The sequence below is a fragment of the Temnothorax americanus genome, unplaced genomic scaffold, assembly GCF_048541705.1.
Source record: "Temnothorax americanus isolate GAGA-0224 unplaced genomic scaffold, ASM4854170v1 Scaffold164, whole genome shotgun sequence".
Classification (NCBI taxonomy): Eukaryota; Metazoa; Arthropoda; class Insecta; order Hymenoptera; family Formicidae; genus Temnothorax; species Temnothorax americanus.
The window spans coordinates 25247-39534 of NW_027509301.1; the positions used below are offsets into that span (position 1 = coordinate 25247).

A 14288-nucleotide genomic window follows, 5' to 3' on the forward strand; every position below is an offset into this window, starting at 1 on the left:
TATCTCCGTGTTTGTCCGGCTCGTGTGATTTCTTTCAGCCGCTCTGTCTCTCTCTTTCTCTCTCATTTTCTCTCGCTGAATCGTCACTCTCCTCCGTGAGTCATGGTGTGCTTCCGCTCAGTTATTCTGTCTTTAATTGCATTGTTAATAACGAACGCACGTTGTCGGCTCGGCTGTTACGCGGTGCGACGCCTCACGTTAATCGCTCGCGTTAAGATAATCAAAAAAATATTATGTTCCTTTTATCTCTTGATATTATTCTATCGTATTTTATACGTAAAATTATACATAATAATAATTACACCGTTTTATACATATCAAATTTGTACTTATTTTTGTCTTCGTAAAGTTACAAAAAATTTTTGTTTCTTCGTTGTTATTTATTTTTGGCATAAATTAACGAGAAAAAAATTCGAAAAGTAACAATTAAATTGTTCTCAGTAGTGAGTTTTTTCATAATAAAAATGTAATTTGTTATTTTTGCAGTTTAGCTATTATTGAGATTCTTGTACGTATTAAACTTGTATTTACATTATAAAAATAAAATAAAACATGCAACTTAAATAAAAACAATTAAAGCAGAACAATATAGCAAAAAAAAAGAAAAAATTTTATAATACGTATAAATAAATTTAGTATTAATTATTACAAAACATTAAACTATGTTGTTATTAAATATTAGTGTACTTCGCGTTCTCCTTTCATCCTTGTATAATGTCTCTCTCTCTCATCATGAATTTTTTATTTAATAATAATTTTTTGGACAATTGGACAATCTCGACCATCTCGACTGTTGTGAGAGATAAGTAAAAGCTCTCAGGCAGGCGAACATGTAATAAACACATGAATCCGTTAATCGTGTTAGGAGATGTTGGAATTATAAAGAGGTTTCGTGTGTTTCGAAACAATAATGTATTTTTACATGATAAGATAAGCGAATTGTGTGTACGACGGCGCATTAAATCGATACAAGAGTCTCGAATGGTTCACAGAGGGGGATATCAGCGACACGGCGATGTATAATATTAAATGCAACAGATACTTCGTTTCGCCAAGTCGCGAATATCGATCGCGGTGTGTCGATCGCTACTCTCGATGAATATCTTCGTTGGTATATCATTTGGATAATAGAACCTGCTTTCCATTTAGTAGTTGATTAACTATGAGCATATTGAAAAATTCGCAATGCAGCGAACGTATATATACTCTCCCATGGTGAACTGATAATGATTTTATTACAAACAGCCATTTGTTTGCCGTAATGTTGGAATGTATAAATTATATAGAAGAAATGCTACATTAATTTATTCGAATGTACAAACAAAAACGGTACAATATTGCTCACCTTGATGCAACAATAATTTCCCTTAACTACCGTTAATAATTTGCAACGTCGTGCTTAATACGCGCGCGCGACTATGCTCGTAACTATTATACCCTTCAGAGTATTGTTTAATTTCAATTATATATTATAGTGTGATAACGAAGAGAAGGCTGCATTTTCTTATATATCTCTATCTTAAATTTGCCTAATAATATATGTGTAAAACAAAGATAATTAATTATATATAATCCCATCATAGTGTCACACATCGATAAAAGCCACCGATAAAGATTTATCGCGCGTGGTTCACCATTGAAGAATAATTAATAATCCGGAGTAAAGTGTTGCACAAAATAAAATTTCGGGGTATAGCCGTCGACGTGGTCAAAGCGCTCGCAAAAAAGATCAACACTTAACACATTACTCTAATCTCGCTACAACAACGATGCTATCGATAAAAACGTTTAAGATTGTGGTATCCAAAAGTCTACCGTGTTCAAAAATTCAACAACAATTATCATTACATTTACTTTAATACTGGTCGGTCGGTAATACCACCTGGAGTTGAGAATAAGAGTTGTTTGGCACATGTTCCAAGTGGAAGACGAGAGAATGGCTTTCAAGGCCGGGATCTTGGTTCGTTGAAAAAAAATATATATAGGTATATAAATTCACCGCGTGTAAATGTTCGGAGTAATATATTATTTCCAGAAAATGGCAACAATGTATTATTTGTAGAAAATAGCAAATTTCAATTGGCGTTTCAAAAAATTTCTACGAACTAAAAACAGTCCGTGTATGCATTTTCGGAATGCTTTATATGTACCATTCTCGTCATTCTAGTGTATTCAGGCGGCTAAATGTCCTTTGCAAAAAATAAAAAAAAATTTTCTACCGCAAAAAGGAGTAAAGTGTTGTTTCGACGAAACAGTAAAAAGTGTGCGTTTTTGGCGTAGAAATTATTGGTCCGTCCGTACTTTTTTTCTTCTTTTAAATTATTAAAGGCCGAGTCTTGGCATTCTTAAATTATCCGGCGTATGTATAATTATGCGCTTTAAATTAAATTATATTCTAGCCTCGTGTATTCGGAGATCTTATATCTTTACTCGAATCTGTTCCGCGCAGCGACGAAAAAAACTAATTCGTTTTAGATGACATTCGTCTGATCACTCGTCGTAGTATACATCGTTCCTTCTGCAAAGGGCGGATTCCCCAAAATCGGAGAGAGTTATGGTGACCACGGGGCGAGCATTCGCCACGCGATCACCGTCTATATGCTATTTGCGACAGGTGATGGCGTTTAATATTCGTGTCGCGGTGCTAACCTCGCCGTTCTCCAGCTTACGAAGTTCTTCGGCGTGTTTCTTGCTCGGTTCCGGCATTATGTCGTCGAGGATTTTCAACTCGCGTTGCGTAAACATAAAATCCAGGGATTTGCGTATGCCGATCATTACCACGAGCTGCAAAATTTTACACAAGAATTATAATAAATTATAATTATAATATCCTTGAAAAAATATGTCATTTTGTTTTCCCGAAATACGTTAATTCTGAGATTAATTAATTTTTGGCTTTACGACCATTACAATAAAAACTTAATATTCCGTTTATAGTTATGTGTGAGATAATTTTATTAAGAAACATATCTATACTAATTTTTTAAGTAAAGTTATAATCTTCACATATTATTGATTTAATTTAATTTGTAAATAATTTATTATATTAAATAAGGCAATTGATTAATTTTTTGTAGAATTTTTTGCAAGTATCTTAAAAAGAACAATTTTGTACTTCTGTTTTAATGTAAATCGTAAATTTTTATATTCATCAAATCCAAATTAATAGTTCAAGAGAGTTGCAAATGTTATTAAATTTTAGATTAATTACTCACCATTAAAGGAAACAAAATAGAAGTATGGCTGAAGGATTTTATGAGCCACAGGCAGGCGAGGCAAGTAAGTTGAATCGCAGTGAACATGTGTACGCGTTTCAATGGCACCTAAAGATACAGACTTGCTTCAAATATTGGAAATACGATAGCTTCAGAACAATAAAAATTATATAAAATTAAAAAAAAAATTTGAAATTTTTATTATAGGTAATATATTTTATTTCCCACAAAAAATTTATAATAAATGCGTTTTGAAACTACTTTGAAAATAGCAAGGCATCGGAATCATTTGCTTACCTGACGAAGAAACATGTAGTCCGGCTGATATTTAACCGGCATCAACATTATCAGAATCCTATCGAAGAATTGAAGACCCTTCAATGAAGCGACGCCCATGTACAAGAAGACACCGAACAGCACCGGCATCGGTATGTTCCTCAGCATCGGTGTTAGGAGCACCGAGCATCCGATCATTAGGAAAATCAGTATGTGAGTAACTCTCTGCTCGCGGACGCCTAAAAAATGCGGCTTCTCTCCCGGCGCGGCGCACTCGGACTCCAACTTCAACGAATTCACGTGATTTATGGAGAGGACTGTTGCTGCGACGAACCATGGAAGTCCCATCACCGAGCATATCTCGATCAGGATCGCCAGGACAAAGAGGTCCAAGTGATACCCGCATCCTTTCTGGAAAAGGATCAATATGGTATAAATTATCAGTTTATTGCTGAGTTATTGTAAAAACTATTAATCACTGTAATTATGAAGCAATGTACTTTTTTCGCATTCAAAGCATGTGACATTCGTTGACGAGATTAGATAAAGTCGTAACTGCTGAGATACCGTAACCAGTAAAGCATCAACTGCTCACCTTCAACTTGTTCTCTTTTCTATTAACAATAACGGCCGTGATTTGCTGATCCATGAAGATCAATATAGTGCCCAGTAAAGCGGGGAGACATGCCCCGACAGCACTCCACCACGGATTCCTTTGAAAAGGCCAGATTATCCATCCTCGTCCGTCCAATGTTGGCTTGAACTCCGCCGGCACTTCCAATTTCGGCGTTGGAATGCCCACGAGATGATCCAATGTACTCATAGAGAATATCGCGATTATTACTGCGAAATCGCTCACCACTTGTCTCACCTAAAGGAACATACGAATATCAATAAAGAGAATTGCGTGATAGATATAACAATAAGATTTCCTAAATTATTGAGTTCTTAATAAAGATAAAAAGATATTTATATAATATATCTTTATTGAATATAACAATTTTACGAGTAGCAGTCTTATGACTTCATCAATCTTTATCCCCAAGGAAAATAAAATTAGTCTTGTACCTTCTCCTTTAATTAAAGCATACCTTTGAGGGAAAGAATAAAGCGTTCTTGAAATCCTTGAGCTCTACCGATAGCAAGAACGTGCCCATGAATAGGATAATTGACATAAGGAACACGTTGGGCACGTAATGCGGTATGTTGCAGCCATCTCCCACCATAGTGCCATTGTAATTCTGAAAGGAGCAATAACGAATACGGCATGAAGCGAATTGGATTGCGAGATCGCATTTTCTTGCAAATTCAGGACAACATCTAGTAATCTAGTTGATATAGTTTGCTTCTCTGTAATTTCTCAAGAAGATATAAGAAGAAACAAGAAGTATAGATACGCGTGTTTGAGGGTTGCGATTGAGCGTAATGACAGGTTTGTGTGCTCGATGTTTCTTATCATTCATGTGAAAGTGATTCGCGAGTTGATATTCAAATAGGGATTGTAATTTTTGTTATGACACGAGATTGTATGAATATAGTTAAATAAAAGTTGCTTTGATAATCTCATATAATATAGCCATATTGATGCCATTCTTCATTTCTCGCGTATTATATCATTACCTCGCAAGCTGTTTTATCTAATGTCGTCCAATTCATATTGTCATAACTGGATGGCAGACTGGTATTCGGTGGTTTGCACCAGCACTCGTAGTCAAGTGTTCCGCTAGGATAGCTGTTTAAGGGATATTTCTTGCCGATCGACAGCACATTTTCGATAGCCTAGAATGTACTGATACGCTTAACATATATAGAAATATTAAATAGGTGACAATATTAAAAATATCAAAAACTTGATTTATATGTTAAATATATGTAGGTATATTATCAAATAATACGTTTTTTTAAACGCTTTAACGATGAAAAGAATTGATAGAAAAATTTAATAAATTCACTAGGTATACATTTTGCTGGACAACAGTACGAGTTTTTTCACCTTATAGATAAAAATGAAGGCGATGAGGGTGGCAAAATTTTCCTCCGTAAATCGAGTGATATAACAAACGCAAGCACTTGCGTCCAGAGCCACGAGGATCATCAGAATCACGGCGATCCATGTACCGATCCAGAAACGGAAGGACATGTAATCCCAATCGACCTTCCTGTAAAAAGAATAACGAATAACAATCTAATTAGATTATCTTGAAGAAAGAAAATGTTAATATAAATGTCTATATAGCAAGAATAAATATTTTATACGTTTGTCGACTTTAGCTTCATAAAGTTACAATATAAAGAATCCTAATTACAGAAAGCAGTCTAGAAAAAATGTTGCTATATATGAAGCTGGTTAAAACGCAGATATATTTTCATCGAGACTCACTTGCAAAATTCGTAGACGATCGTCTCGAAAACCAGCACCGGACCCGTGGAACCGAGTATAGTCAATGGCTGACCAGAGAAAAATCCATATCCTATGCCGCAGACGAAACCAGAAACCAGCGATTCCATAGCGGCCATATTCTTGCCGGTTGCTTCGCTGAGGAGACCGCCGAAAGTAATAATGGGCGACAAGCAGGCGAAGTATAGGAAAATGAAAGACGCGACGCATTGAAGCGCGAGGGCTTCCTTGAAATCGGAAACGTAAAACGGAGCTTTCCTCTTAACGTCGTTGATCAGACCGCCGAACAGTCTACCGGATCTGGAAAGGCCGGATTCCTCCCTTAGCTTTTGTTCGTCAGCTTCCTCGTCGAACTCTTCCCTAGGCTTTTCCTCCTTGGGCCTCTTTCTGATTTCCTGAGAACGGCAAACCAAGCCGCGATTGAAGTGGCGAATAATTTCTTAAACTTATATTTTAAAACAAGACATTAAAATCGATATAATTTTGATAATTTTAATTATAACTATGGATATACACAAAAAGAGAATTTTACTTGGTCACGTGCTTTCGTGGTCGCCGATAAAGATACAGATTATTTTCGCTTATTTACGTAATATCGAGATCCGATCTCATAAAAATTATATCGCTTCTATAATTCCTGAGACTATCCTCACCTGCGACGGTATAGCGGCTGGCGGTTCTATTCTAATTGCGGGATCCCATTCACCGGGTGGTAATACCGTCACGGCGTCTAGGAACTCGTCAATACCGGCTAAGAGATGATTTCTATTTTTCGCTTTGTAAGCCACGTCGTGGAAGACTTCGTCGGACATCAAAGTCGCCATGGCTCGACCGATCTCGTGAAAACCCGAAATCCCACCCTAAAAGCAACCCGCAATGCGGAGTATTATATAAATTTGTCGTATTGTCCGATGTTTAGGAATTATATCAATTATATAAATGCTGATATATTTGTATGTATCGTTCTATATAATTTTAATATCGTTATTTTTTCCATATATACTCTTTTCAGATATCTTTCATCGTACTTTACTCTTTAACGATATTATTTTAAATATTTCAAAATTATAATATCGTCAAAAAATGGCGCATTAACTTAAGGTAATTATTGCATAACTTATTGCGAACAATTACTTAATACAGAATAACGTAAGATGAGGTAATAAGCGAAGGCTTTGTAAGAACTTGTGAGATTATCCAGTCACGTGTAACGCACGAAAATAAACTAGTGTCCCTGTTTATCGATAAATATTTTTTATCGCAGAGAGATTATGTACAGTCTAAGAACTGATGACGTAAGCAATTCATTTTTAAAAAGAAAAACGTCATTAAAATTTGACTTAATGCTAATGGGTTTATACAGAATAGTTTCTTATGTATACGTGCGTAAAAATGATATAAATAGTTTATATAATAATGAATTTATTAGACAGACTGATATTACTTTAATTAAACTGCATACTTTGTGAATCAGTTAAAAGATATAATAATAGTCTTTAAATAATTTTGATATTTAAATATTATTTCAGAATTAAATTTTTTGTAATATTAATTAACATTTTTCCATGCTTCTAATGCATTCTTACAACATTCTTTCAACATTTTTTTAATATGCACAGAAAATTTGTTTATAAATTTTCATAATTTTTTTATTATTATTAGAATGATAAAAGTATTTAAATTTAAAAATGGACATGCCTAATATGAAAATAACCATTTGTGAAGAGTGACGTTAAATGTTAAAATACAATAAGCTCGCAATTGCATACTTAAATTGTATTCGTGTGAAAAAAAACTCTTTGTTACTTTACGTATAGATCCCTCGAGACAATAGTCAGCAGACGCAATCAGCATGCATGACTGCTTATTATAAAGGTTTAATTATCCCGTTGTGAGGCAGAGATGGCCTTCTCGAATCTTAAATTGATATTTAGATAGATGTGCATACACATAAATGCGAAGAGAGGACCTTGCGCAAGTGGTTCCGAAGCGATTCGAACTAGATACATTCTTTTTTTAGAACTCACTTGTTCGAGATTAAATATAGAAGATGATTGCCCGTGATAAGTCGTTGATATTACTGGAATAGCGCCGAATGGTAGAGATATTGATTTATATTATATTGTGCAGATAATCGACGATTCAAAGCGACGTACTTCAAATAATTCGTTAATAATTACTGCCGCATTTATATATAAATATAAGTATAGCAATTTTATTTAAGAGAATTTCCACTATAGTTAGGAATTACAATTTATTGCGTTATGTTAATTCTGTTGTTCTAATATTTCAAACAGCATGAAAATATCCGCATATGTCATACTTTTTTACATTTTTCAAACTTTTTTTTAATATAATAATCTCCTTAGGAATCATCCGACACTTTCAAATGCATAGCGTTCCGAAAAAAACGAATTATTAATTTTTTGAAAGAGACAAAAATAGTAAAAAGCTTGTTTTTTTTCTATAAGAAGATATTTGCCTTTAATCTTCAATTGCAACTCAATTTACGGATTTCAATTTATCTAAATAAAAAAAAATTGCCAATATAATAAAAATCAAACGGGCACAGCAACAACTGTGCTGCAATTGGTTGCAACACAGTTGTTACTGTGCCCGTTTGATTTTTATTATATTGGCAATTTTTTTCTAATTTTATTATGTTCTTCAATCTTTTTTACCTCTATTTCATATATAAATCTTTAAAATTTGGTTGATTAGTTCTTGAGTTACATAGAGAAATAATTATTTTTATCAAAAAAATTTTTGTTGATTTAATAAAACCGGAAGATTGTATGTTGCCAAGCAAATGATTTGATTGGCTTAACAAAATATTTGTACAAAATATTTTGTTTTTTTGTTCTTTTTGACTATTTTGTTTGTTGACTATATTGATTTGTTCTTTTTAACTAAATATTTTATACTATCAATTATACATAATATAACATTAACTAAATATTTCTTTGAATAAATTTATTATTTTTAAAAACGTTAATGTTTTTGGTTCAACAAAATTATTTTATTGAGTTAACAAAATTGATCATTAACTTGAAAAAAATAATTTTGTATGATACCATTTTCAGAATTCAATTATTTCATTTTGTTCAAATAATAGACGTGTACTTAATTCAATAAAATAAATAATTGGATCAATAAATTAAAAAATCAACAAAATTGTTTTGTTGATTTAATAAAACCGGAAGATTGTATGTTGCCAAGCAAAATTGTTTTGTTGATTCAACAAAATTTTTCCCTCAGTATGCGTAAGAATTTGCTAGGAATACGTACATACATATTATAGAAACCTAATGAAGCTGGGTCTAATCAACCAAATCTTAAAGTATATTAGAGGAAAAAAAGACTGAAGAATATAATGGAATTAGAAAACTTATACACTTTTAAAGCAAAAATCGGTTACCCTTTCAACGATCTTCGCCAAATTCAATATCAACCTTCCTTTAATGATGCTCTATATAAGAATACATGTATAACTTATACTCTATTTAGGCATAAATCGGTATCCCCGGATCGACGACAAATTCATGTCAATACGGGATCCTCTCAGTGTTAAGTATATATAAATTTCTTGAAGAAATCGGTAACCCCTTCCCCGATTCTCGCCAAAGTAAATGCCAACCTTCCTTTGATAATATTCTATATAAGATTACACGTGTAACTTTACATTTTATTTTAGACATAAATCGGTAACCCCTTCAACGATTGACTCCAAATTCAATACCCAACCTTCCTTTGATGACACTTTATCCATAAAAACAAATTTCAGCTTGATATCACAAAATTTACGGAAATTAGAGCAATCACGGAGATTTGTTAAGATAGAAATTGGTAACTCCTCTTGGAGACTTTAGAGATTTTAGAGAGAAAATGGGACTCTATAAGCTATCAAATGACACCTTATTTATTATTATTAGTTTCGAAGATATAAACATTCAAAATGTGACATGTTTTCTTTACATCTGTGCTCCTGGATTTACCCCCTTCTTATTATCGACAAAGACGTAGTTCTACGTCAAAAGGGAAACAGAGTTGTACTTATGGTAAATCTGCAAAAATGTTCTAGTTAAAAATATTAAGAAAAAAAGATTTGTACGTAAGATAAATAAATATTGACATTATTTATGTCAGAGACATTATTGTTTCAGAGTTGACATAAAACTGTGTTTCAAGATAACATAATAATCGGCGCGTGCTTTAAAAACGACGTAAAAACCAAAGTATAAAATTCACAAAAATTATTAGTAGGCATAAAAAATTGCGTTTGATGACCGAAACTGCTAATATTTATATATATTCCCTTGTATATATATACTTATTCTCTTATATACACATCGATGATTGTATACTTATTTTAAAAAGATTTACAAATACTGGAATTACAGAACACACAAGACATTTTTTATCGTTTTCTTATATATGGGACGTGCTGATTAAAATGTAGTCATAGGTACATGTGGGTGGTAAAGTCTCCTTTCATCACAACAATTTCTGCAAATCTACACGGAGATAATTTTTTGTCATGTTTTACCCTTAAATTCACTACAAACTTGGGACAACTTGACAACCAAAAAATTTTTAAAATATACGTCAAGAGACATTTTACAAACAACGTTATAAAAATTACCAAGCAGATTGGTATATAAGTTTTGAAAAATTATTGAAATTTCCTAGATATATTTTAGTAAAATTAATCAAACATATTTTATATTTTAATGTAATAGATATTAATATTTTTTATTATGGTGGATATTAATCAGAATAGCTCACATAAAATTCTTGATGGTACATGTTGTCCCACAACTACCATGATTTCAGGGTAAATTTTAAGAGAAAATTCTCTCCGTGTAGATAATGAATCTAGATAATGGATGAATCTCAATGAAATGGTGCTTGAAGCAAATCGCGACGTTCATAACTTATTTTCAACTACTCATTTTCCGCATTTAATCCGACCTCTACGTAATCGCGATAACTTACTATGGGCCCCAGGAGAACAAAGATGAACCTCGTCGGAACAGGAACTTCTGTCAGGTCCCCCATTATTCCAGCCTGGCTTAACCGAATGAATGCGGACAAAGTCTTGTCGAGAAAATCGACTTCACCCACCAGTATGTTGCTTGCCTCGGCGCCGGGTGGTATCTTCCTCATAAAGTGCGTATTACCCTAATGAGAAAGTGAAGTTGAAGTTTCTCGGATAAAGCTGCCCACGATACGAAATATCAATTTCGACATTAAAGGAGAAGGATTTAAATAAAGCCTGTTTAGCAAAGATGTTGCTAGGAAAATTAAACGAGTTTCGCTTGTCCAATATTAAAACTATAGGAAGATAATTACAGGCCGATTATTATAACAATTATGTTGAGCTTTTGTGAAAATAATCCGTATATAGTGCGTGCGTAGACACATTGTATAAGATTTACTTTTAATTGTATTCACGATAATTCAAAGATATCCGGTAATTATAATCTGAGTTACAAACGTTCATCATATATTATGCCGTCACCGTAATGTACTAAACTAGAAGGATCTAATTTCTCAAGGATCTTGGGCAATGTATTTACAAACCTTGTGATTAGCGTCTCCGTTCTCCAAAGCGGAGGAGCTGTGGTTTCTGCAGATAGACACGCTGCTAGGGCTCCGGTCCATGCCGTTGCTGCCCGGTTCTTGGCCTGAAAGAGATCTAGCTTACTGCCTACTGCATTTTTACGCGCGACTTGAGTAACAAGTTCTGTCAGTAACATGCAATGAGGAAAATGATGGCTTTCGGGATCCGCCCGTGCGTCATTAATCCACCGAGGTGCGCGCGCGAAGCAGATTGCAATTTCGTACCGTGCACCTCGAATTTCACACTTCGTGCGTTATTCGCACAAATTCGCTTTTGCAATTAGAACTGTACCCGCTTTAAGGCAGTCTATCGCAGCATTGTAAATCGAAAAAGTCTTGACGATTAATCTGACCAAAACCAATAGTCGAATTGTCACGACATTAGCCAAACGTTGTCGAATATAAAAATAGAGTCTTTCTCGTTTATTAATTATTGGCGAAACAAATACATAATATGATTTTCTTTAATAATTAAATTTAATGCGTCTATTTTCTCCTACAAAGTTTTTTAAGTTAAATTCTCGAAGAGAATTTCTAACAAGTGTTTAATAAATAAATACATTTATATCATTAATTTCTATATCTAATCTAAAATCAAATCTAATTTTACGAAATGGCAAGAGGCTTAATGACGTCTGGCGCTATTTGCAAGTCAGCCACCGTTATCCGCAGTACGGTAAGGACTCTTCGGTAATTTCTCGCGAGCGAAAATGAAGTTTGTCAAGCCTTTCAGGGTTCCGATGACAATCCGTCCCGATCTCGAACAACGCGGTTTCTCATTTGTCGAGCACGTCAACGGCATGGATAATAATCGCTACTGCAGATTAATCTACGTATACGGCGTGTGCGGAACTTCACTACGGATTAATGCGGCTCGCCGCGAGTGTGAAGGTGTGTATAAGTAGAGAAGCAAGCACCAGAAAAGCGGTTTACCGGGATTGCCGGGTATCGCAAGGAAGCGGCTACCAGCATTCAGCGCTGCTCCACTGCCCTGACTTGTTGCGCCGGCGATCGCCGGAGCGGAATTCGATTCCTCCACTAAAAATGAGCATGAAACACAACACCAGGATCGCACGTTATTTACAGAGGAAGATGCGAGAAGGAATAAAGGATCCCCGCCGTACTAAATCGCGATCGCTTTGATTTCGGAAATCGTTTGAAATGTATAACAAACCTATATTAATTTACACACATATCGTCGGTTTTCGATTGTATTTCTCATCGCGGATATAACCCTTTAACAATAACGGGACAAATTATGAGTCGAAATTAAAAGCAGCCGCCTCGTTTATATCAGCGTTTCAATCTCGATCTGAAAATTTAATCCCAGAAGAAATTGTTGCGTGCGAACAAACAGTCTGGTTCCGGAATATTCCGTGTACACGTGCTGATTACAATGTTACCGCTGGGAGAAAATTATACATGCAATTGTTTCTGCAATTTTTATGTGGAAAAGGCTCGCGCAAAACGCCAAGTACATCACAAAAATTATTTATTTATTTCCGCTTCTTCGCAGGTTACGAGGAGAATGGACTACGTTAGTAAGGATACTGAAAAGAGATTAGTCGATTATAACACTGAGAACTAGAAAGGCTCAATAGTAATGAATATACAGTAGACAGGATTTATACATCGAGTTACGTGCACCTAGAAAGATCACATAGGAAGATCCATGCCTCATGATCGGAATCATAAACGTTGTCCTACGTTGTCAACGAAGGGACGTGCATGTTGATCAATGGATAATGAGACCGCAAAACGCATACGATAAATTGCAGTAACGTCACGTACGATAGAAAATAAACCCGTCATTTGCAAACGCATTTAAATTCTCCATCGTGTTCTCGTTGTACATTTAATATCGCTGTCTGATGTTATTTGCCTACACTGAAGGGAAGATATTCAATATCAACGGAAGATGATAATTAGACAGCCACATTTAATGCAAATGAGAATACAGATCGTGTTGAGTAACCGTAATTCACTTCTCGTATTGACCGCATTAACCACCGTAATCAATTTCAGTGAGTATTGAGAGCGACCAAGATGTAGGTATCTAGTATTCAAGAGGTAGAATCAAGCACAATAGTCACGGCTAGAATAGGTCGGACGCGTTATCTATCACAGTGTCGTTGACATTTACGCTCTTGATAAGGACACGTATATTTATGGAAGGTAACATTTTCTCGTAGATGATAATGTCTGACTATTTATATCGACGCTGTATAAAAAAAAATTTAAAAATTGTTCTGAATCTCGAAATTTTGAATTTCTACGCGACATAAATTTTGCCAGATTGTTCGGGATTCTCGGTTCACACACTCGGTTCACACAGAGAAATGTTAGATGATGCTGTGTCCTTATAATTGAAATTATTGTGCATTACAATAAAACAAATTACAATTCCATCGAGATAGCTGAAATAATAGGAGGCAGGATCGACAAGAGACCGGAATATGAGTTTCGCCGCGCGTCGATCACGAGCTTACGTGATGAGACACGTGAAAGACGACAGAGAAGAGACTTTAGTATAGACGAAAGATAATATAATAAGTGAGAAAAGTAGAATTTTGTGCAGATTCGTAATAGAATCGAGTGTAAACCATCTGGCAAGCTAACCTTTTAGCGGACACATCGCGAACCACGTCGTGAATCCCACCACGTGGGGTATGCCAAATTCGTCTGATAAAAGAAAAGAAACGATGGTAAGTTACAAATTTTCGACCGGCTTGAGCTCCGGAGCGCACGAAGAGAGGTGACTCGATGAGGGCGATGAG

At 34.8% G+C, this 14288-nt stretch overlaps 1 protein-coding gene across 17 annotated transcripts in view; it reads right to left on the minus strand.

Moving 5' to 3' along the window:
- Positions 1–14288, minus strand: part of Ndae1 (Na[+]-driven anion exchanger 1) — a 57543-nt gene that overhangs the window by 8515 nt on the left and 34740 nt on the right. For 12 of the 17 annotated variants that reach the window (XR_013256406.1, XM_077402977.1, XM_077402979.1 and 9 more), the window contains 12 exons: positions 12445–12549; positions 11473–11576; positions 10885–11070; positions 6543–6749; positions 5872–6284; positions 5485–5650; positions 5112–5270; positions 4583–4732; positions 4087–4362; positions 3513–3902; positions 3216–3323; positions 2650–2784 (listed from right to left, as the gene is read on the minus strand). Coding sequence is in view for 16 of the 17 variants with exons in the window: in XM_077402977.1 (XP_077259103.1) it covers positions 2650–2784; positions 3216–3323; positions 3513–3902; positions 4087–4362; positions 4583–4732; positions 5112–5270; positions 5485–5650; positions 5872–6284; positions 6543–6749; positions 10885–11070; positions 11473–11576; positions 12445–12549 (2399 nt within the window). In the remaining variant the exon portion in view is untranslated. Of the gene's footprint in view, positions 1–2649; positions 2785–3215; positions 3324–3512; positions 3903–4086; positions 4363–4582; positions 4733–5111; positions 5271–5484; positions 5651–5871; positions 6285–6542; positions 6750–10884; positions 11071–11472; positions 11577–12444; positions 12550–14130; positions 14194–14288 lie in introns of all 17 variants that reach the window. The other 5 variants (XM_077402990.1, XM_077402985.1, XM_077402984.1 and 2 more) reach the window with 3 other exon arrangements.